This window comes from Mustela nivalis, assembly GCF_964662115.1.
Source record: "Mustela nivalis genome assembly, chromosome: 1".
Taxonomy (NCBI): Eukaryota; Metazoa; Chordata; class Mammalia; order Carnivora; family Mustelidae; genus Mustela; species Mustela nivalis.
In genome coordinates, this window is record NC_139020.1 from 195326751 (window position 1) to 195345723 (window position 18973).

The 18973-nt window shown below is 56.2% G+C and overlaps 2 protein-coding genes across 5 annotated transcripts; one reads left to right on the top strand and one right to left on the bottom strand.

Annotated features, from left to right (window-relative positions):
* Positions 1-4388: 4388 nt before the first annotated feature.
* On the bottom strand, positions 4389-10799 carry PARP3 (poly(ADP-ribose) polymerase family member 3). 4 transcript variants are annotated; one of them, XM_082690081.1, is made up of 11 exons: positions 10216-10799; positions 9360-9549; positions 8588-8713; positions 8169-8357; positions 7827-7959; positions 7441-7667; positions 7033-7179; positions 6752-6838; positions 6312-6489; positions 5375-5530; positions 4389-4934 (listed from the first exon to the last, which is right to left on the bottom strand). In XM_082690081.1, exons 2-11 carry the CDS (start codon positions 9540-9542, stop codon positions 4765-4767), a joined length of 1596 nt encoding a protein of 531 aa, XP_082546207.1. In that variant the 5' UTR covers positions 9543-9549; positions 10216-10799; the 3' UTR covers positions 4389-4764. The 4 variants fall into 4 exon arrangements, with proteins under 4 accessions (XP_082546207.1, XP_082546209.1, XP_082546208.1 ...); XM_082690083.1 differs by having other exon boundaries at positions 9360-9546; positions 10216-10357; XM_082690082.1 differs by lacking the exon at positions 10216-10799 and adding an exon at positions 9805-9886.
* Positions 10800-11023: 224 nt separating this feature from the next.
* RRP9 (ribosomal RNA processing 9, U3 small nucleolar RNA binding protein) lies at positions 11024-18512 on the top strand. The gene is made up of 15 exons (XM_082690115.1): positions 11024-11171; positions 11464-11546; positions 14290-14399; positions 14797-14864; positions 14949-14990; positions 15251-15377; positions 15882-16006; positions 16089-16181; positions 16492-16592; positions 16684-16818; positions 16897-16959; positions 17110-17255; positions 17350-17429; positions 18160-18233; positions 18346-18512. Exons 1-15 carry the CDS (start codon positions 11091-11093, stop codon positions 18437-18439), a joined length of 1422 nt encoding a protein of 473 aa, XP_082546241.1. The 5' UTR covers positions 11024-11090; the 3' UTR covers positions 18440-18512.
* Positions 18513-18973: the final 461 nt, after the last annotated feature.

Sequence of the window (18973 nt, forward strand, 5' to 3'; positions counted from 1 at the left end):
ATGATTAGGGTGGGCAAGATCCCTACCCTCTGTTCTCCTGATAAGGCACAAAACCTAGTCCTGGGCAGTCCGTGTATGACATCCTCCACAGCCAACGTGGTTGGCTCAGGGAAAGCCATGTGACTCCAGTGGGGCATATGAAGTCACCCAGTGTCTTGTCAACACCCCACCTATACCCTGATGGCTTGGCTTGTGTCTGAAGCTCCTTTCTCTCCCCAGGCTCTCCATCGTCTCCCTTAGTACTTTGACTATCGGGCCCCGTAAATGTCCCATGTCCAAAACAGAACCATGACTCTTGAGCCCTCCCCGACATGCTCCTGGCAATCTCCCCCAGCTCAGCAACCTCCATCTCAGAAGTTTTCACGGATGCCTCCCTTCTCCCAGGCCCCACACCCAATCCATCAGTATCTGTGAATCCGGTCACGTTGCTCTACCACAACTCCCATGGTCCCAGCCACCACCACCTCACACTGACCCACTTCAGCATCCTCCCTACTGGTCTCCTGGCCTCTGCGTCTGCACCCTATTCTGGTCATTTGCCTGTTTGTCCCCAGACCCCTCCCCAGTCTTTCCCAGTGCTCTGCCCTCCAGGGAACTGTACTTCCCAGGTTCCTTTGCCATTGGTTTTTGGACATATTCAGCCAATAGAAGTTACCAGCGGATGACTGGAAGGTGGGAGGAGGGAGGAAGCCAAGGTATTCTCCCTCTCATGCTCAGCCTGGGGCTCTGGGTCTACCTCTGCGGAGGACAGCCTCTCTTTCCTTCAGACAGTCCCCTCTGTGGCGAGGGGTCTGCAGGGAGACCCGGGCCTCTGCACAGTGGAATACCACTGCCTTCCAATTATCCTTCCAGCCCAAGGGTGGTAGCAGCTAATCTTTGCTAATCTTTGGCTCATCCCACTATCCCCTTTGATAGCTCAGTTTTTCTCCTCTATCAGATTCCCCTTGTCTGGAATCCCGAGGGTGATTTCAGCTTTGCTGACCAGATTTTTAAAAAAATATATTTTATTTAAATTCAGTTAATTAACATATGGTGTGTTATTAACGTCAGAGGTAGAGTTCAAGGATTCATCATTTGCATGTAACACCCAGTGCTCATTACATCACGTGCCCTCCTCCATGCCCATCATCCAGCTACCCCATCCCCCACCCACCTCCCCGCTGACTGGATCTTGACTGACACACCTTCCAGTCCACTCGCCATGGAGTAGCTAAAGTGGTTCCCTTTAAAAACAAATCCGATCATGTCATGACCCTGCTGTCATCCCTCTAAGAGCTTCCCATCATCAGATTAGAGTCTCAGCTCCTCGGTGCTCAGGTGGCCTTCTCTCCACGCCTCTGACCTCACAGTCCTTGCTGACTGTACTTCCAAGCTATAGCAGTCATCTTGCTGGTCCTCCAGTAGCTCAAACTGGTTTCCCCTTCAGGATCTTCCCATGTGTGCTGTTTCCTCTGTCAGAACACGCTTCTCTCAGATCTGTCCAGGACTTCTTGGTCCCTCACCTAATTCAGGGTGCTGCTTGAGAGAGGAGGCCATTAGGGACCATCTTTCCTAAAATGCCCCCGCCTTCCCATCACTAATTCTTTACCTTGCTTTCTTTTTCTTTCGGGGCACTTTCCCCACTCAGTGAATTTCTGCTCTCTGCACGTGCTTGTTTAGAGCCTGCTGTCCCTGCCTGTAGGTCCCCGAGAGCCGGGATTTTGTTTTTGGGACCCTAGAACCCACCCTGGGCACACGATCAGCATTGTACAGAACTAGGTGGTAGCCACCAGGGCACCGGCCTCCAGATTTGACTCCTTTCCTGCTGGAATTTGAAGGGCCTGGTCCAATTCTCCATTATTCAGATGAGAAAGCTGGTGTCCAGAGAGATAAGGAATGTGTCCCAGATCACACAGCTGAGTTGTACCTGGAACCCAGGTCACTTGCTTCCTGGGCTCTGTCTACACAGGCACCATTTCTGTGCTTGGCCACAACTTAAACGTGGGCTTTCGTCTCTAGGAGGTGAAGCTGGATTTTTGAGGTCTTGGTCCAGAATAAGGGGAAATCCAGTGCCTTCCCATTTTCCTCTTCTCCCTGCCCAGCTGGGCTTGCAGGCCTGGGACAGCGCCTGAGCCCCCGGGGCCTGGGGAGGGCTCAGCAGGACCAAGTGGGAATAGCAAATGAGAAGAGTGGACAGGGGGAAGGCGACAGGGATGGAGACTATGGCGGGGCGGAGAGTTTATGCTCCCTCTGAAGTATTCCAACTAAGTTAAAAATGGGGGGGGATAATAGGACGTTTTGTAGCTTTTTTTTTTTTTTGGTTTTTTGCTTTTGTTTTGTTTTGGTGTTTTGTTGTTGTCATCGTCATTGTTGTGTTGTTCTAATTTGCACAAAGAAATGCAGGAAGGATTAAAAAAAAAAAAAAAGAAACGTGGGAAGGGTAAACCGGAAACTACAGCAGGTGGGTGGGAATGGAGCGAAAGGCTTGAGGAGGACACTCTTGTGAGCACAAGTTTCTGTCCGAAAGATTAGACTTTCTGGAACTATGTCAATGTTCTATGTATTGAGAAAAACCCATCAAAGAAGACGAGGAAAACCCCCTAAGAGTTAATTATAAACAGAAACAAATGAACCTCCCTATACTTCAAGTGTAGAACAACCATACCGAAGAGAAATAAATGGCCCATCCAAGTAACATTTGAACTTGTGCCCAAACTGTGCCTTTGACCATTGACCTTCAGCTGAAAAGATAAGTCTTAAGAAAGATTCAGTACATCATGAGCTCAGCTTATAAACTTCGGTTTTCACAATGGTATGGATGTAGTAATTCTGAAACTCCTTTGTGTGGGGGATTAAGCAGTAAGTAAATATATTAAGGTTGATGGAAACCAAGGTTGTTCCTGTGACAGAAAGGAGGCATTTTAAGTATAGATTTGGGGGAGAAGGGAAGAACTCTGTTGGACTAGACTCCAGTCCAGTGTTGGACTGGAATTGGAGAAATAGACATGGATAGATGTGTTCCCTTATTTACATATACTTATATGCTGGCTCTCTTTGCTACAAGGCCTTGAAAGCAATGACACCGCAGTCCCAAGGAACGTACCTACTGCCCAAATCTTGGATGTTAAATACCATTTCCTGCTCTAGGGAACCAGGGCTCCTCGGAGAAATGGCTGATTTCAGGTTTGCATGAGATGAGCTTGGAACATTTTGTGATGCCAGAAAGGAAGGAAGTGCTCAAAAAATGATGTAGATCTGAGAGTCAGCGCAAAAAACCTTCTGCTGGCAAAATCTGGGACATTTTGAAGATCAGAATAATTACAGTAATGGATTATAACCCATTGCATAAGAATCCACAAGTCCATATGGGTCATGAAGAAAGGGGATAGTGATTAATGAATATAAAAGAGATGAGGGAGTTAGGTAACTACCGTTTGCAACCATCTTAGCAAAAATTGATTTAAGTCATCTATTTCAGTTAAAAATCATCGATGAATATTAAAGCTAGTGGGTGAAAATTGAGGAAGGACAGGGCGCTTACATCTCAAAATATTTTCCCACGGTTTACGGATTCATTACAAACAGGAAAAATGGTTGACTTTCAGGTGGAGACAGCTGGTGGATGTCACGAGAGATCGAAATTAACACGACCGAGAATGGGACTTGTCCCCGTGGGTATACTGCCCCAAAGACACATCACGTAGGTCACATTCCTGCCCAAAATGCAATGCGCGAAACTGACCATGACCAAACACCAGACAAACCCAAATCTCGAGATATTCTGTACAACTAGTCTGTCCCCTCTCATATCAAAATGTCAAAGTTATGAAGGGAAAAGAAGGGCCGGGAATGGTTTTAGACATGAGGCATAACAACTAAATGCAGTGTGTGATCCCAGATCAGACCCGGACCTGCTCTCCAGTACCCATATTCCCATTTGGGGCTAGGGTTACCTGGGAGGGGGTGGCTGGTGTGTCTGTCATGATTGTAGAGCGGTACCCCTTGGCTATATGCCAAACTTGTTAATAACGGTCGCATATAAGACACATGTGGGTGTTCGGTGCCAAGACCTGAAGAATGTTTGATTTGCCAAGCTGTCTGGGCTAAAAGGCAGAATCACCAGGTGGGTCCCCAAATATCCAATAGTTCTAAACTGGTCAGCGTCCCCTTTGAAGGTTCAATGATCAAGAGGCCAGGTGTTGCAGACATGGACGTAGATGGACATGTGTGTATGTGTGTGTGTGTGTGTGTGTGGGGGTGTGTGTGTGTCCATGTCCCACATCACCCTTGTGATTGCTCGCTCCCTAGAGTGGGACTGGAGTGCTTTGTGTTGTGGTGGGTCCCCAGTGAGAGAAGGAGGCCCATGTCTAGTGCAGCTGTGGCACAGACAAGCGGAGGTCAGGGAGTGAGTGGATATAATATTTAATAAACTTGCTATATATGCTTGAAGTTCAGCCTCCCCTGGTGCTCGCACCTCTCAGACAGATGATCTGGGTCAAGGTGGACAGCCCAGGTGGATGTGGGATTCCACCCACTCTCAGCCTGTGCTCCTCCACCTTGAACAGGTGGCTGTGCCTGTGCCCCAGTTAACAGCAGTCCATCACACCCATGACCTTAGGAGGCGAGAATCTGGGACCATGGCAATGCCAGGGCCAGCAAGGACTGGGGAAGGAATCATTGTCTGGGACACAAGAGGGAGATCTGGAGGCACCAAGGGTGGGCAGGAAGGTTAAGGCTGATGGTTTAGCTGCCAGCAGACCCTGCGGACAGGACTAGGCAGCGAGCTCAGAGGTGAACCTCCAGCAGGTAACGCAGGTGACACTGGCTGTCCTGGTAGATAAGATACTCGCTCTGGGAGAATCGGGAGCTGCTGAACTCTGCACAGAGCACAGGCCGGCCCTGGGGCACCACTACTCGCTGGCCATCCAGCTCCAGCTCCGTGTCCTGGGTTGGATCTGCAAGGCACAGCAAGGGCCATGGGTGACTCAAGGGTCCCCAATCCTTGGCCTTACCAGTAAGTTCTGCCCCTTATGCTGTCCATTTCTGCCACGGGGAACACCTGCTCATTCCCACCTTGCAATCTCCAGACCACCACATAGGCTGGGCCTTCTGCCTGGAATATCTGCCCCATTTCTCTGCCTGGGAAATGTCTACTTACCTTTTAATGCTCAGTGATTGACACCTTTTCTTTGAAGCCCTCCTGGATGCTCAGGAGTGATATGTTGAAGCATCAAATGTTTACCCAGCCATAAAGTAAATGATTAGTAAGGAAGCCTGCTTCTTTCTCCCCCTCTCCACAGCCCCCTCCCTGCCCACCTCCTTCCTAAAGGCATCCTGGTCCCCTAGCTCAGCCCCAGGCCTTTATCCTCAGATAGGCCAGGTTTTCGGGACTCACCAGGCTCTGTGTGGCCTCGGGCAATGACACTGTCGAAGCCAGGGGGTGGCTGCTTCAAGCTGGGGTCATCGACGGTGATGTGGTGCTCTCTGCCCAGTGCCACCTCCCCCAGGAACATGTAGCCAAGTTGGTGGGCTCCACAGGACATGCCAGTAACTGGGGGGCCCAGGGAAGCTCAGCATGGAGAGCTTGGTCCTCCTACCTGCCTATCTGGCCCCTACTTTGCTGAGTTATTATTTCCTCTGGCTTTGTTGACCCAGCCCAGAAAACTGTCCACTCTTCCTGCAGCCTTAAAAACACCCTCTTGTTCTGGCTGCAGCCCCTGCCCCCCACTCCAAAGTCAGCAGTGGCTCCCAGTGACCAAATCCAAGGGAGACGCCTTTTCTCTCTGCCATGTTCTGCTGATTTTTCCAGTGGCATCTTCCACCCCCTACCCTGGGACCCCTCTTGTACTGGCTCTCCCAAGACCACCCTCTACTCCTTCTTAGGCTCCTCTTCCCTCCTGGTGGACCCCTTGGTCTTAGGCAACCTTGGATACCCTAGAACATCATTCCTGCCCACCCTTGCTCCTGCACACCCCAGGCAATAGCTCAGATCTTTATCATCAGGCTGTGTGCAGAGGTCCTGACCTGCTGTAGCCCCTCAGGCTTTGTGTCACCTCCTAGCTCCTTGACTTCCAAGCCTCCTCTTTCACCACCCCTCCTCACCCCCACCTGTGCCTGGCAAGCTCGTCCTGGCATTTCACCTGTCTCTGTGCAGCTGTACTTCCTCTGAGTCCCCCGCCCTGCCCCGCCCCCGGTCCCTAGGATGCCCCGCTGAGCGCTCTGGTCAAGCCACTCAAAGATTCCTCTCCTGGATCCACTGTGAGTTGTGTAAGTGCTAGTTCCCCCACGTGTCCCAGGCTGGCTGGGGTCTTGGCCCTGTGGGATAAGCTCACCGTAGCTGGCGGACTTGCTGTTCTCTGAGGCGAAATAGATGCCCTTGCCAACGCGGCCGCCGGAATGAGGCATAATACGGAGCCCACTGGTGAGGATGGCGGCTACCACGGCCACGTTGGTGCCATGCCATAGTAGCTTCCGGTTGCCCAGCTTGGAGTGGGCCTGGAACCTGTCTCCCTGGGGTGGGGGTGGTGGGGGGGAACAGGGAGGGTCACGCTATCCAAGCTCAGATGCTTCTCCCTGCCATTCAGAGGGTGTGACTGAGGCCCAGGGCCCCTCCTGCCAATCACACACACTCACACACGCGTGCACAAGAAGACCTGGGCCTGGGAGAAGCTGATGAGTTGCCAGCCCAACATGCTGATGGGCATATAAGCCAAGGTCATCTCCGTAAGGGGCAGGTAGTGAGGAAAATGGGTTGGCGGGGACTCTCCCTCACCTCCCCTTCTCGGTTCACTTTCCAAACGTGTTGAAGAGCCGGGCACCTGTAGCTGTTGCCAGTCTGCTCTAGGTAGGTACGGATCACCTGCAGGAAAAGCAGAAGCTGGCTGCTGAGGGTGGGAGATATGTGGACAGACCCCTACTGTCACCTCTGGTCCCAGAGCTCTCCTCAGGCCCTGTGGGCATAGGGACAGAAGGCCAAGGGCAGGGCAGGCCGTTCCCCTGCATACCGGGAGGGCGGATGGGCAGAGGGACAGTGACTCTGGGGGACGGGCCCACCTTGTACTCGGGTGCCTTTGGGTCCAGCAGCTCGAGCTGGCACTTTAGGAGGTGATAGTCTCTGTCCAGTGGGTGTGGGACCTCCTCCACCTTCTCCTCCTCGGGGGTCGCCTGCAGGGTCTGGGCCAGCTCGATGTCCGCCAGCACCTAGAGTGATGGGCCCAGGCGGCTTGTGGGTCCACGTGACTGCCAGCATCCTCCCTCCCACATGACTGGGATGGTGGCCACCCCACCTGTCTGTCCGCCTGTGCACCCCACCCCATCCATCAGTCTGGCCTTCCCCTCCCTTGTCCTTCCGGCTACCCATTCCGTCCACCTCCCTGGGCCTTCTTGATCATCTGTCCCCTCCATCTCCTTTGCCCCGTCTGTCCGTCTGCCCCACTGCCTGTCCGACCCCCCAAGCCTCACCAGCAGCATGTCCTTCTTGGCCTGCAGGAGCTCAGGGGAGTTGATGGGTGGGGGCCGGTTGCGGCCGAAGTTGTGGGGGATGACGGTGTAGAAGTGGGAGGACAGCTCCTCCAGGCTGAGGCCACCATCCGCCGGGGCTCGCAGCGCAGCCTCCAGGGCCTCCAACGCCTCGAAGCCCCGTGCGATCTGCTGCTTGCTCAGCTTCCCTAGGGGCATCTTCTTCACATCTGAGGGTGGGGTGGGCAGAGAGCCGGGGGACACTCAGCCCTGCAGCCCTGCTCCCCCACCGCCGCCCTGCCTGGCCCCAACGGCCCGAGTTTAATCATGTCCCCTCAGATCGGGTTTCCTAGCGCCCCCGCCACCCTGCCTGGCCCCTCTCCCCTCACCCAGGTTCATGAGGGTCATGGCATTCTTGAACATGTCCTTGCTGAAGATGTTGGTGATGAGCTTCTGCGTGGCCGCGTCCAGGGAGCAGGGCCGCACACGTTGCACCACGCTCCTCACTGGGCCTCCGTCCACCTAGGGGGAAAGGCCACGGATGGTGGGAGCAGCAGGGCATAGCCAGAGCGGAGCCTGGCATTAGAGAAAGATCGGTCAGATTGAGGCCAGAGAGGGGAGGTCTGTGCCTAAGGTCACACAACTGGATAGTGGTAGAAGCTAACTGGCTGGGTCTCTCCTACCAGTCCCCTCCCTTGTCCCAGGCCCTGCCACCCTCCTGGCCATGTCACCTTCACCACGGCTTCCTGGGCCTCATCGTCTCCCTGCACTTCGATGAGCGTGTACTTGCCCGGGTGGGCCACAAAGTGGTCCCGCTCCACCCAGCTGTTCTTGGTCTTGTCGCGAAATTTCTTCTCAAAGTCCTTCTTTGCATCCTCCAGTAACTTGAAGTAGCTGAGCTTTGACTGGCCCACCTCTCCCTGCAACCAACAGCCTTCAGGAATGTGCCTACCACCGGCTGGCTATGAGCACTGGTGGGCCTCTGCTCAGCGGGGCCCCGTGCCAAGAGCCTCCGGGGCAGTCACAGGTGGAAAGGGGGTACAGTCAGCAGCCAAGTAAGCTGTGGAGACACTGGGAAGCAGGGCGCATGTGTCGAGCAGGGAGAGGTGGGGAGAAGGAGAGTATCGGGGAGGAAGGTGGCGGCACTTACCACACGGCCCCAGCGGTTCCAGCAGGCGAAGCGGTCCCCCTCTTCCAGCAGCTGGATGATGTAGAACTTGTTGTTGTTGCTTCCAATGTTGGTCTGGTTGAGGGTGCAGGCATAGTCTTCATGCACCTAGGGCCAGAGGGGCGTGGGGAGGGCAGGCCCGCTTGGGCTGCCCTTGGGTGGGACAGGGTACCTGCCTGCACATGGACAGGGGTCTGATGCTGACAGGACTCAGGTGGCACTGAAGGCATCAGAGAAGCCTCTGTCAGGGAAGCCTTGAGGGTGTCATGGTTCTGCCCTGGGGGACCCGATCTGAGGGCACATGATTAAACTCAGGCAGTTGGGGGAAGTTCTAGAAGGACGTGGGTGTGCCGTATGTCAGGGAATCAGAAGGAGACATTGGTTCTTCCCTGGGGGGTCTCACAGGAATACAGCCCTTCCATGCAAGGGATCTCAGGGGGACATGGCCCTGTGGGGCTGCTTTAGGGGATATAGGTGAGTCCTGGGAAGACTGAGGGGGTCAAAGTCCTGCCTTAAGTGTGGCAGGGGAGGCTGGAGAAGCTCAGGGTCTTGCCCTGGAGTCTGAAGAGCAGAAACGACCTGCCTGGATATAATAGGACATAGCTCTACCTGACCTTTGGGGTCTTTTGGGGGGACACAGCTTACTTGGGACCCTGAGCTACCTGGCCAGATCCAAGCCCCAGTGAGGAGGGGAACAGGTGTGAGTGTATTTGAAAGGAGTAGGCGCCAACTCTGGATGGAGACTACAGCTTACCTGGGTTCCGGGGCTGTGGCTGAGTGGGCATGCTGGGTCCACTCGAACTGTGTGCTTCTCTGTGGGTGCAGCTCTGAGAGCCTCGGCAGTGGAGCGGAAGTTGTCCTCCTCCTCTGCCCCCTGCCGCCCCTGCTTTTTGTCAGGGCCCTCATGTGGCACCTGGGACTTGCGCTTTGGAGCCATGGCTCTTCTGGGGCACAGAGGGGACCCTCAGGCTTCATGGCCTCTGCGTCCCACCTGACTGGCATAATACCAACTTGCCCCTGTCTGGGTTTGCCCTTTGGTGACAGCACCCTCCCACTGCCTCCCATTTCCCCATTCCCTGACCCAGACCAGAAACAAAACCAGCTCTCTGCATCAGTCCCCTTTCCCTTTCCCATTTACAAGACCCAGGCCAGGACCCCCATCCAGTCTGCCCTCGGGGCAAGGAAGAATGGTTCCCTACCCTCTAGCAATCCAGTGTTCTGAAGAGGGAGGGAAAGTGAAAAGAGAACCTCTTCCTGCTTCTGGGCTCCTCCTCCCTCTGGTTACTGCCTGCTCCTCCCTTTCTCAGCTGACTCAGATGGACCTGGCATGGTTACTGGGCTGAGTCATCCCAACTATGGAGGAGAGTGGACAGCCGCTCCCAAGAGCCACACTCCTGGGGCAGATCTGTCCCTGTAGAACTTGGTACCCAGTGGTACCCACTGGTACCCAGTGGCCCAGAAACCCTTCCCAAGGGGTCCAAAAGTTCTGGGGTGCCAGTCAGGGTCTGAGACCAGTGGCCTTGAACTGTCCTAGGGCAAGCACCAGTCACACCTGGTCCTGCCCTGCCCTGCCCTGCAGAGGGCTGTAGGTAGGATCACAGAGCACTCACCTAAGAGAAGCAGGGACCTGGGAGAGATGGCAGCCACAGGTCTAGTATCAGGACCCCCACAGCAGTTGCAGTTCTAGGGCCTTCTCTAGCAACCCTCTGTAAACTTAGGCATGACTTGCGGAGTGATTTCCCTACAAATGCCAGAGATAGAAGCAGGGGCAGCGCGGGGTGGGGGTGTGGTTTTCCAGCTATCTGGCCACCAGTCAAGTGAGTCAGAGGCTGGGCAGGCGGAGGCCAGCAGCCTGTCCCACGGACCGGTGGACACTTGATCAGGATACAGCCAGAGCAGCCCAGGGGACTGACGCGTCCTTAGCGCCGCTTGTCTGGCCTGAGGCACGCAATACGTGTCCGCCGGTTGCCCAGTGACCTTGGGCCCAGCTGCAGACACTGCCTCCCCTTCTCCGGGCAGCCTAGATTCCTCCCGGCTATCTCGTGCCAGGATGGTTCATCCTGGCTCCAGCCCCCGATGGGGAGGAGTCACCGTCGGAGACAAGGAACCCTGCATCTCTGACGCCTCCCAGCGTCTAAAGACCGCAAACACAGAGAAGGCTCTTCTGGTCCCACCCGCCCTTGGACGTCAGCCCGCAGCAAGGCGCATGCGCTTTAGTCCTGGGCCGGAAGCTCTTGAAGAGGCTTGCTTCCTACTGGAGCCTGGCGCTGGAGCCTGTAGGAACTCTTGGGGGCGTGGCCACGAGTATTTATCCTATGGGCGCTTGCGGGGCGTGACAGAGCATATAGAAGGACCCAATGGAGCTATGGGAGGCGGGACCCGCGGGGCAGTGGGAGCCTATCGGGGCGCGGAGTCTTGCCAGACCTCCGGGGTTTAGCAGCCACGTGAGTTCTCCGTGGTGGCCGCTACATTCAGATTCGGCAGCATGTCGGCAGCAGCCGCGGCTCGAAAGCGGGGAAGGTCGGCCCCGGGGGCGGGTGCAGGGACCGGCAAGCGGCGGCGAAAGGTGAGCCTGGAGCTTCTGAGGGCCATAGTCGGTCCCGCTTACTGGGGCTGACCACCGTCACTCCTTACCGGACACCCGGGCCCCGGGCTCCTCCGCAGCCCTCTTTTCGGCATCCCAGCTGGAGTCAGCTTCGTCCCTCTCTCCGTGGGCTAAATCCTGAAAGAACTTGCACTTGAGCCGGGGTACCACCGCCTTTCCTAGGCCCACGGCCCTCGAGAGATCGGAAGGGGCGCTTGCTCCGTGCCGGGATGTTTGGGGCCCCTGACCAATGAAAGGATTATTTAATTTTCAGACTGACTCTGCCGGGGACCGGGGCAAGTCCAAGGGAGGCGGCAAGATGAATGAGGAGATCTCCAGTGACTCTGAGAGTGAGAGGTGAGCTCCCTTCCACCCAGGCGAAGAGAACAGTGAGGCCCAGGGAGTCGGGGCAGAGCTGGGCGGAGAACCGATGTCTCCTGCCTTTTTGGCTCTTAGAGCTTGGCTCTTTCTTCCACTTCTGACCCTGATGAGTAGGACTTGCTTTGAGGAGATGGAGAATTCTCATCGACTTCCCTACAGGGTCTCTGTGTGGGGGAGAATCCCCAGTCCCAAGGGGAGACCAGTGAGACCCTCCCTGGTTCATGGCCGGGACCTGAGCACAGGCTGGGCCAGCTGGTAAGGGGAGAGGAATGCAAGAAATGCTTGCTAGTTCTTCATCTATTTTCCCACAGTTTTACAGTTGCTTTCAACGTATGCCAGGCACTGGCCTTACTCTTGAGAATACAGAGATGAGCGAGCAGGTGAAGACAAAATGTGTTGTGATGGGATGTGTAATCTACAGCTCTGTATTCTGGAGACTGGGGAGGGAACATTTAAATAGGGCTTGGAGAGATGAGGAGGAAACCCTCAGGTAGAGGCAGGGAGGACATTCAGGGAGTGGAGAAAAGTCTAGGACTTTATGTGTGTGGGAGTGGGAGGTGAAGAGGATGGAAAGGCTAGGTGTTGGCCCCCGTCCAGGTGGGGGAGGGCTTTGAATATCTTCCTCATTCAGCAGCTGCTAGGGGTGGGGCATGTTTCAGGGTTTCAAAGGAGGCTAAAAAGGTGTCAGGCCTGAGCCTGTGGAACAGAAGCTGTCATACCAGGGTATCCTGGGGCCTTCCCTAAGAGTTGGCTTTGGAAATTCAGCTTCTAACAATGAGCACATACTGGCCTTGACCTGCTCACTGAAAGACTTCATATACTTACTTTTTAAGGTCGCTGTGGGTGGGTGTGCCTGGCCCTGTGCAGAATACTTAAACAAAAAAAAAAGATTTTATTTATTTATTTGACAGAGATCACAAGTAGGCAGAGAGGCAGGCAGAGGGAGGGGGGAAGCAGGTTCCCCACTGAGCAGAGAGCCTGATGCGGGCCTCCATCCCAGGACCCTGAGATCATGACCTGAGCCGAAGGCAGAGGCTTAACCCACTGAACACCCGGGCGCCCACAGAATACTTTTAAATTTTTAAAAAAATGTGTTGGGAACTGTGAGATACAGAAGGACTCAATGAAATGTGTTTGGACAAAGGGAGCAAGGGTGAAGTGATGAAGCTTTGTGTGCCCACCACCTGGGTTAGGAGCTAGGTAGACCATTTGCAGAAACTTAGAAGCCCCATCTCTGCATTCTGACTTGAGTTAATCATTTCTGTGGTTTCCTTCCTTCCCTTCTCCACCTCTTCTTCCTCCTCCTTTTCATTTTCTCATTCAGTCATAACTTACATACAGTAATGCTCGCTTTTTTTAGCATACAGTTTGTGAGTTTTGACAAACACAGTTGTGTAACTGCCGTCACTATGAAGGTGTAGAAGGGTTTCATCACGCTCCAGAAATCCCCCCTACTCCTTTGTAGTCAGTTTCTCCCCACCTCCAGCCCCTGCTAACTACTGACCCTACAGCTTTGCCTTTACCAGAACATCATATGAGTGGACTCATACAGCGTTTGCTTCCTTTGCTTTGCTTTGCTTTAAAGTTCCATCTCCTATGTGTGAACCCCTCAATAATGGATTGATTAGGTAAACGGAGGAGAAGTTCTTACCTTAGCTGGATAAAGGAAAGGTAACACCAACCCTGTTGGCTCAAGGCTTTCTGGGCACCAGGTACTAAGGGGTCTCTGGGGCCTGGTTTAGCCTTGGTTTCCAAGGTCCCTTCTGGGAACGGGCAAAGTTATAAATGGGTCTTGGGCAATGGTTGGGGCATTTGACAGGGAGTAGGTATCTTCAGGCACATGATCAGGGGACAGTTCCTGTGACCCACCTCTAGCTCCCAAAAGCAAGTCCTGGTAGGCTGTGTCTTGAGTGAAGTGAATGCTCCCAGCCAGTTCAGGGATGGGGCATGGAAGGGAAAGCAGCACCTTCACCAGCATGAGGTCAAGCCAAGACCAGTTAAGTTGCACCTGGAATCCGGTCCTCAAGGTGGAGGCTGGTACCATAGCATTGGGGGTGAGACTGATGTCCCAGAGTGTCCGCCTCTTGGGTCCTTTGATCAGATCTGGACTGGTTGCTGCTCTGCAGTCTAGGGGGGTCGTAATTCTGGAATCTGCCTTTTCAGCTTTCCATGTGGGCTCTCCTATTCCCTGTTTCCCATGCCTTTCTCATTCTTAGCTTACCCTCTTGTGTAGTGAGCACGGCCTCCATCCCTTAGTGAGGTTTAAAAAAGACAAGTCCTGTGGCACCGTGTGCATCTGACAGTGTCTTCGCTGGTCGTCGGTGGTTTAACTGGCGTGGGCTTCCAGGGGTTCACAGTGCCCTTGAGGATTTTGTGTGGGTGGCTCCTCTGTCGGCCTGCTTTCAGTGTTGCTGTTGATTCCAGCAACACTGTGTATGAGACCTTTTCTCAGCAGCCCGTGGAACCTGCTTTCTCCCTCTAGAGTTGAGAGATTTCGCAGTGATCGTTTTGGGGTTTGGGTCCCTTTTCACCCTCTTATTGGGCACTGGGTGGGTCTTTTCAGTTTGGTAAGTCAACGGCTTCCAGTTTTCTGCATGGGTAATCATTGGCCCTGAGGGTTAGCAGGGTTGGGGCCAGTGAATGGCAGGGGAAGCAGCGAGGAGGCACGGTCTCAGTGGCAGGCTGGGCCCTCACAGAGGCAGCCCCTTCCCGCCCACAGCCTGCCTCCCAGGAGGACTGAGGAGGAGGACGACGAGGAGCTGGAGGAGACAGCCCAGGAGAAGAAGCTGCGCTTGGCCAAGCTCTACCTCGAGCAGCTCAGGCAGCAAGGTGAGTGCCTGCGCTGGGCAGGTGAGGGGCAGGGCCTGTGCCCACAACTGCCTGCTGCGGCCCCCGCCACCGGTTGGGTGACTGACGCAGGTACCTGGTGGGCTGCCCGAGCTGCGAGCTGCGTGTGCTGGCTGCCTTGGGGGAGGGTGGCTAGGAGACTAACGGGCCTCCTGCGGTGGGGAAGTGGGGCAGACCTTCAGGGGGCTTTAGCCTGATCTCTCAGTAAAGACGGGTTAGGGGGGAGGGGACGTCTCCTTTGCCCAAGGCAGCCCGAACTTCCCGTGGGGTGCAGCCCGAGTGGGGCCCAGGACTGAGGTGGTGGTAGGGTGGGATTGGGAAGGAGGAGGTGGAGGCTTGGCCCGGGGTGACCTGACAGACTTGGTCTGCCCTTGCACAGAGGAGGAGAAGGCGGAGGCCCGGGAGTTTGAGGAGGACCAGGTGGCTGGGCGATTGAAGGAGGATGTGGTGAGTTGTGGAGGGAAGGTGGTGGGAGAGAAGGGGAGGGGGCGGTCCTGCTCCCGGGAGCTTACCCCTCTCTTCTCTGTGCAGCTGGAGCAGCGGGGCAGGCTGCAGAAGTCGGTGGCAAAGGAGGTAAGTGGGCAGGGCGCTTTGGTGTAAGACTTGAGTGAATCATAGGGCACCCGTGGATTGGTGAGCAGATGGCCTAACTGGGGACTCAGGCTGTGGGGTTTTTGCTCTGGAACATGGTGGGCATTTGGGCAGATGGGGTCAGGGAAGGGTCCGATCCTTGCACGGTGGTGGGAAAGGAATGTGTGTGCATGCGTGTGCGGGTGTGTGTGTCTAGGGGCCTTCTTGCCCCCTGTGGCAGTGACCCAGCCCTTCCTGCCCAGATTCAGGCCCCAGCCCCAGCCGACATCCGAGTCTTACGGGGGCACCAGCTCTCCATCACGTGCGTGGTCATCACCCCTGATGATGCGGCCATCTTCTCTGCTGCCAAAGACTGCACCATTATCAAGTGTGAGTGAGCATCTGGATGGGGGTGCAGCCCCAGTGGTCTTTCGGGAGGGCTGGTCTGTGAGGGGGGAGTCATCAGGGCAGACTGAGGCCCGATGGGAGAGGCTTCTGGTGGTAAGTTGGCTCCTAAGGAGGTGTTTTCTGGGTGCCACTGGAAGCTTCTGGCTAGGAGTGGGGCTGTGAGCTCCCTGAGGCTCCGTGCAGCCCCGGGGTTGCATTCTGCTTTTCCTGGGTCCTCCCTTCGACAGCTGAGCGCTGTCTTCACCCACCCTTAGGAGAAACTGGAAGAACTTGTAGCCTTGGTCGTAAAGCACCTGCTTTCCTTCTCCCTGGGGCTTCGCAACTGCCCTTTGGGGTTATTGTCACCATGTAACAGACAAGGAGCCTGAGGGGGCTCTGCAGGGGCTCCCAGTGGCTCAGCCCGATCTTTGGCCTGTGCTGCCCTTGGAGGGGTTGCCAGCCAGTCCCAGCCTCCATCCCAGTAGCCTCTTTCTCTCCCGGTGTCAGGGAGTGTGGAGAGTGGACGGAAGCTCCACGTGATCCCACGAGCCAAGAAGGGTACTGAGGGGCAGCCCCCCGGCCATGACAGCCACATCCTCTGCATGGCCATCTCCTCTGACGGCAAATACCTTGTAAGGCCGGGTTGGCCCCGGGGGCGGGTAAGAGGCCGGGGCGCGCGCTGGGTGCCTGTGGCCATTGCCCTCCTCCCCGCAGGCCTCGGGTGACCGCAGCAAGCTCATTCTCATCTGGGAGGCCCAGAGCTGCCGGCACCTGTACACGTTCACAGGACACCGGGACGCTGTGTCGGTAGGAGCTGTGGACATTTGTTGAGTGACTAAGTGGGCCGGGCTGGGGTGATGGGGTGAATGAGACAGAGGGTCGCCGTCCTTGGCAACCTGCTCTTCGGTGCAGTGCATAAAGGACATAAAGGGGGAGAGCTGGGACAGACCGAGCTTGCTCTGGGGGGGAGGTGGGAGTGGGGGTGGCGCTCAGCAGTTTATGGCTCCTTGACAGCAGCTGAGTGCTGGGACCTGATTTCAGGAAGTCCTCCCTGGGCCTGACTTCTGCCTTGCCTGCTGTAGTCCAGGTCCCCTTTTGCCCCCTTTCCGTGTATTAGGGTCTGGCTTTCCGCAGAGGCACCCACCAGTTGTACAGCACGTCCCACGACCGCTCCGTGAAGGTGTGGAACGTGGCGGAGAACTCCTACGTGGAGACGCTGTGAGTGTGCGCGGGGAGAGGGTGTGTGGATGTGCACGCCAGTGCACGTGTGACCCCCATCCTACCCCTCCGCCCCCTTCATCCCCTCCAGCTTCGGGCACCAGGATGCCGTGGCTGCGCTGGACGCCCTGAGCCGGGAGTGCTGTGTGACGGCCGGGGGCCGGGACGGCACGGTGCGTGTGTGGAAGATTCCTGAGGAGTCCCAGCTTGTCTTCTATGGCCACCAGTAAGGCTGTCCACTGGGCCCAGTGGGGGGAGCGGGGCTGGGGGAGGGGCCGTGCCCTTCACTGCTGCTCTTCGCCAGGGGCTCCATCGACAGCATCCAGCTTATCAACGAGGAGCACATGGTGTCGGGCGCAGACGATGGGTAAGAGCTGCCTTTCTGATGCCTCACACCGCTGTCACTGCTCCCGGCCTCGCCTCCTGGAACCTGTCCGAGCGGTGGTGTGATTTCTTTCCGCCCAGTGGCCTGTCTGCCCTACCCCAGCCCCTCACCCATGATCTTCTCTGTCCACAGCTCCGTGGCCTTGTGGGGCCTCTCCAAGAAGCGGCCACTCGCCCTGCAGCGTGAGGCCCATGGGCTGCGGGGGGAGCAGGGCCTGGAGCAGCCCTTCTGGGTGTCGTCGGTGGCAGCCCTGCTCAACACGGACCTGGTGGCCACAGGCGGGTACCCTTTGAGGCCAGAAGGATGGGGTGATGGTGGGGGCGCGTAGTGGGGCACTGAGGCGGGGTGCTCACTGTCTGTCTTTACCCCCAGGCTCCCACAGCTCCTGCGTGAAGCTCTGGCAGTGCGGGGAGGGCTTTCGGCGGCTTGACCCGCTCTGCGACATTCCCCTGGTAAGTGGGACTTGAATGCCCAGCTTGTCTTTGCCTCACTGCCGAGGTCCTGGAGCTTGTGGCCCCTGGATTAGCCCCTTACTGTTTTTACCTGCCAGAAGGGAGGCTCCTCAGGGCAGGGCCAGCTAGGACTTCTCTGTTTCATAGTCCCAGCTCTTAGTGCAGGGCCTGACAGGAGCCCTTCCTCCTTCTCCCTCTCCTCCACTCCCCACCCTGTCCTGGGTGCAGGGGAACGAGGTTGGGACAAGGCAGGGACAGCGTGTGCAGAGGCATGGAGGTGATGGGCAGCCTGGTGCTATCTCACAGCCAGAGCCTGTGGGCATGGGACACCCTAAGGGAGAGTGGCAGGACGGTCCATGACATCTGGTGACTGTGCAGGGCTCGGTGATAATCATGGGGTCTCCAGGACCCCACAGCCAGGAGCTAGGCCCTGGGCCACCCCGATAAGTGATATACTTGGCATACACGGTCTCCTTAAACCCTCACAAGTTCACTGTGAGGCCAGCACTCTTTTTTCTGTCCATCTCATAGGTATGGAGGCTGAAGACCTGAGGGGTCAGGGGCTGACCCAGGTAGCAGGAGGCAGAGCAGGGATTTAAACTGGGCCTGCCGAGGCCAGGCCCTTGGCTGTGAGGCTGGGGCTATGGTGTGGGTCCGCAGTGGAGGGGGTTGGGGGATGGATCTGTTCTCACATCTTCTCACGTCTTCCCATGTCTCGCCCTCTTCTCAGGTGGGCTTTATCAACAGCCTCAAGTTCTCCAGCTCGGGGGATTTCCTGGTGGCTGGGGTGGGGCAGGAGCACAGGTATGAGGCACCCTAGGGAGGCGGGTTGGAAGGTGGTACTGGCCAGGCCACTGGGTGGGGTGATGGGGGCTGGGCCTGGGCTCAGTCCCTCCTTTTGTTCTGTCCCCTGTAGGCTTGGCCGCTGGTGGCGCATCAAAGAGGCCCGGAACTCCATCTGCATCATCCCGCTCCACAGGACCCCCAGGCCCCCCGCTGCCGGCTCCTGACTCTTCTCCCCTTTATTTAAGTCTTTCCCAGACCAGGCCCTGCCCTCTTTGTATTAAAAGCTTTCTCCTTTGGGCCTTGTCTCTTGCAGCTTCTTGGGTGGGGAAGGAGGGTGATGGCGGGACTATGGGCTGGAAGAGGCCAGGGAGGGACAGGGCTCCCAGAGTTTCGATTACTGAGGGCTTTTTTTTTAAAAGGTTGTATTTATTTATTTGTCAGAGAGAGTGTAAGAGAGAGATAGAGAGTGCACAAGCAGGGTAAGCGGCAGGTAGAGGGAAGCAGGCTACCTGCTGAGCAGGGACCCAGATGTGGGACTCGATCTCAGGACCCTGGGATCATGACCTGAGCTGAAGGCAGACCCTTAACCATCTGAGCCACCCAGGTGTCCTGGCTGAGGGCTTTTTATCCTTTTCTATGGAACTTGGGGATGGAAACCTCAGCCAGCTCCCGGGCCTTGAGTATCCTCTGTGACCTTATTAGTCCAGCTCCCTGCCCCCGGCTCCGGGCTGCTAGGTGTCAGAAGCTGCTGACCCTCA

Coding starts and splice junctions, on each gene's coding strand:
- RRP9 (XM_082690115.1), top strand. CDS start 11,091: ATGTCGGCAGCAGCCGCGGCTCGAAAGCGGGGAAGGTCGGCCCCGGGG. Junction 14,991..15,250: donor AGAAGTCGGTGGCAAAGGAG/GTAAGTGGGCAG, acceptor CTTCCTGCCCAG/ATTCAGGCCCCAGCCCCAGC. Junction 15,378..15,881: donor AGACTGCACCATTATCAAGT/GTGAGTGAGCAT, acceptor TCCCGGTGTCAG/GGAGTGTGGAGAGTGGACGG.
- PARP3 (XM_082690081.1), bottom strand. CDS start 9,542: ATGGCTCCAAAGCGCAAGTCCCAGGTGCCACATGAGGGCCCTGACAAA. Junction 7,960..8,168: donor CCCAGGAAGCCGTGGTGAAG/GTGACATGGCCA, acceptor CTTTCCCCCTAG/GTGGACGGAGGCCCAGTGAG. Junction 6,490..6,751: donor AAGTGAACCGAGAAGGGGAG/GTGAGGGAGAGT, acceptor CCCCCACCCCAG/GGAGACAGGTTCCAGGCCCA.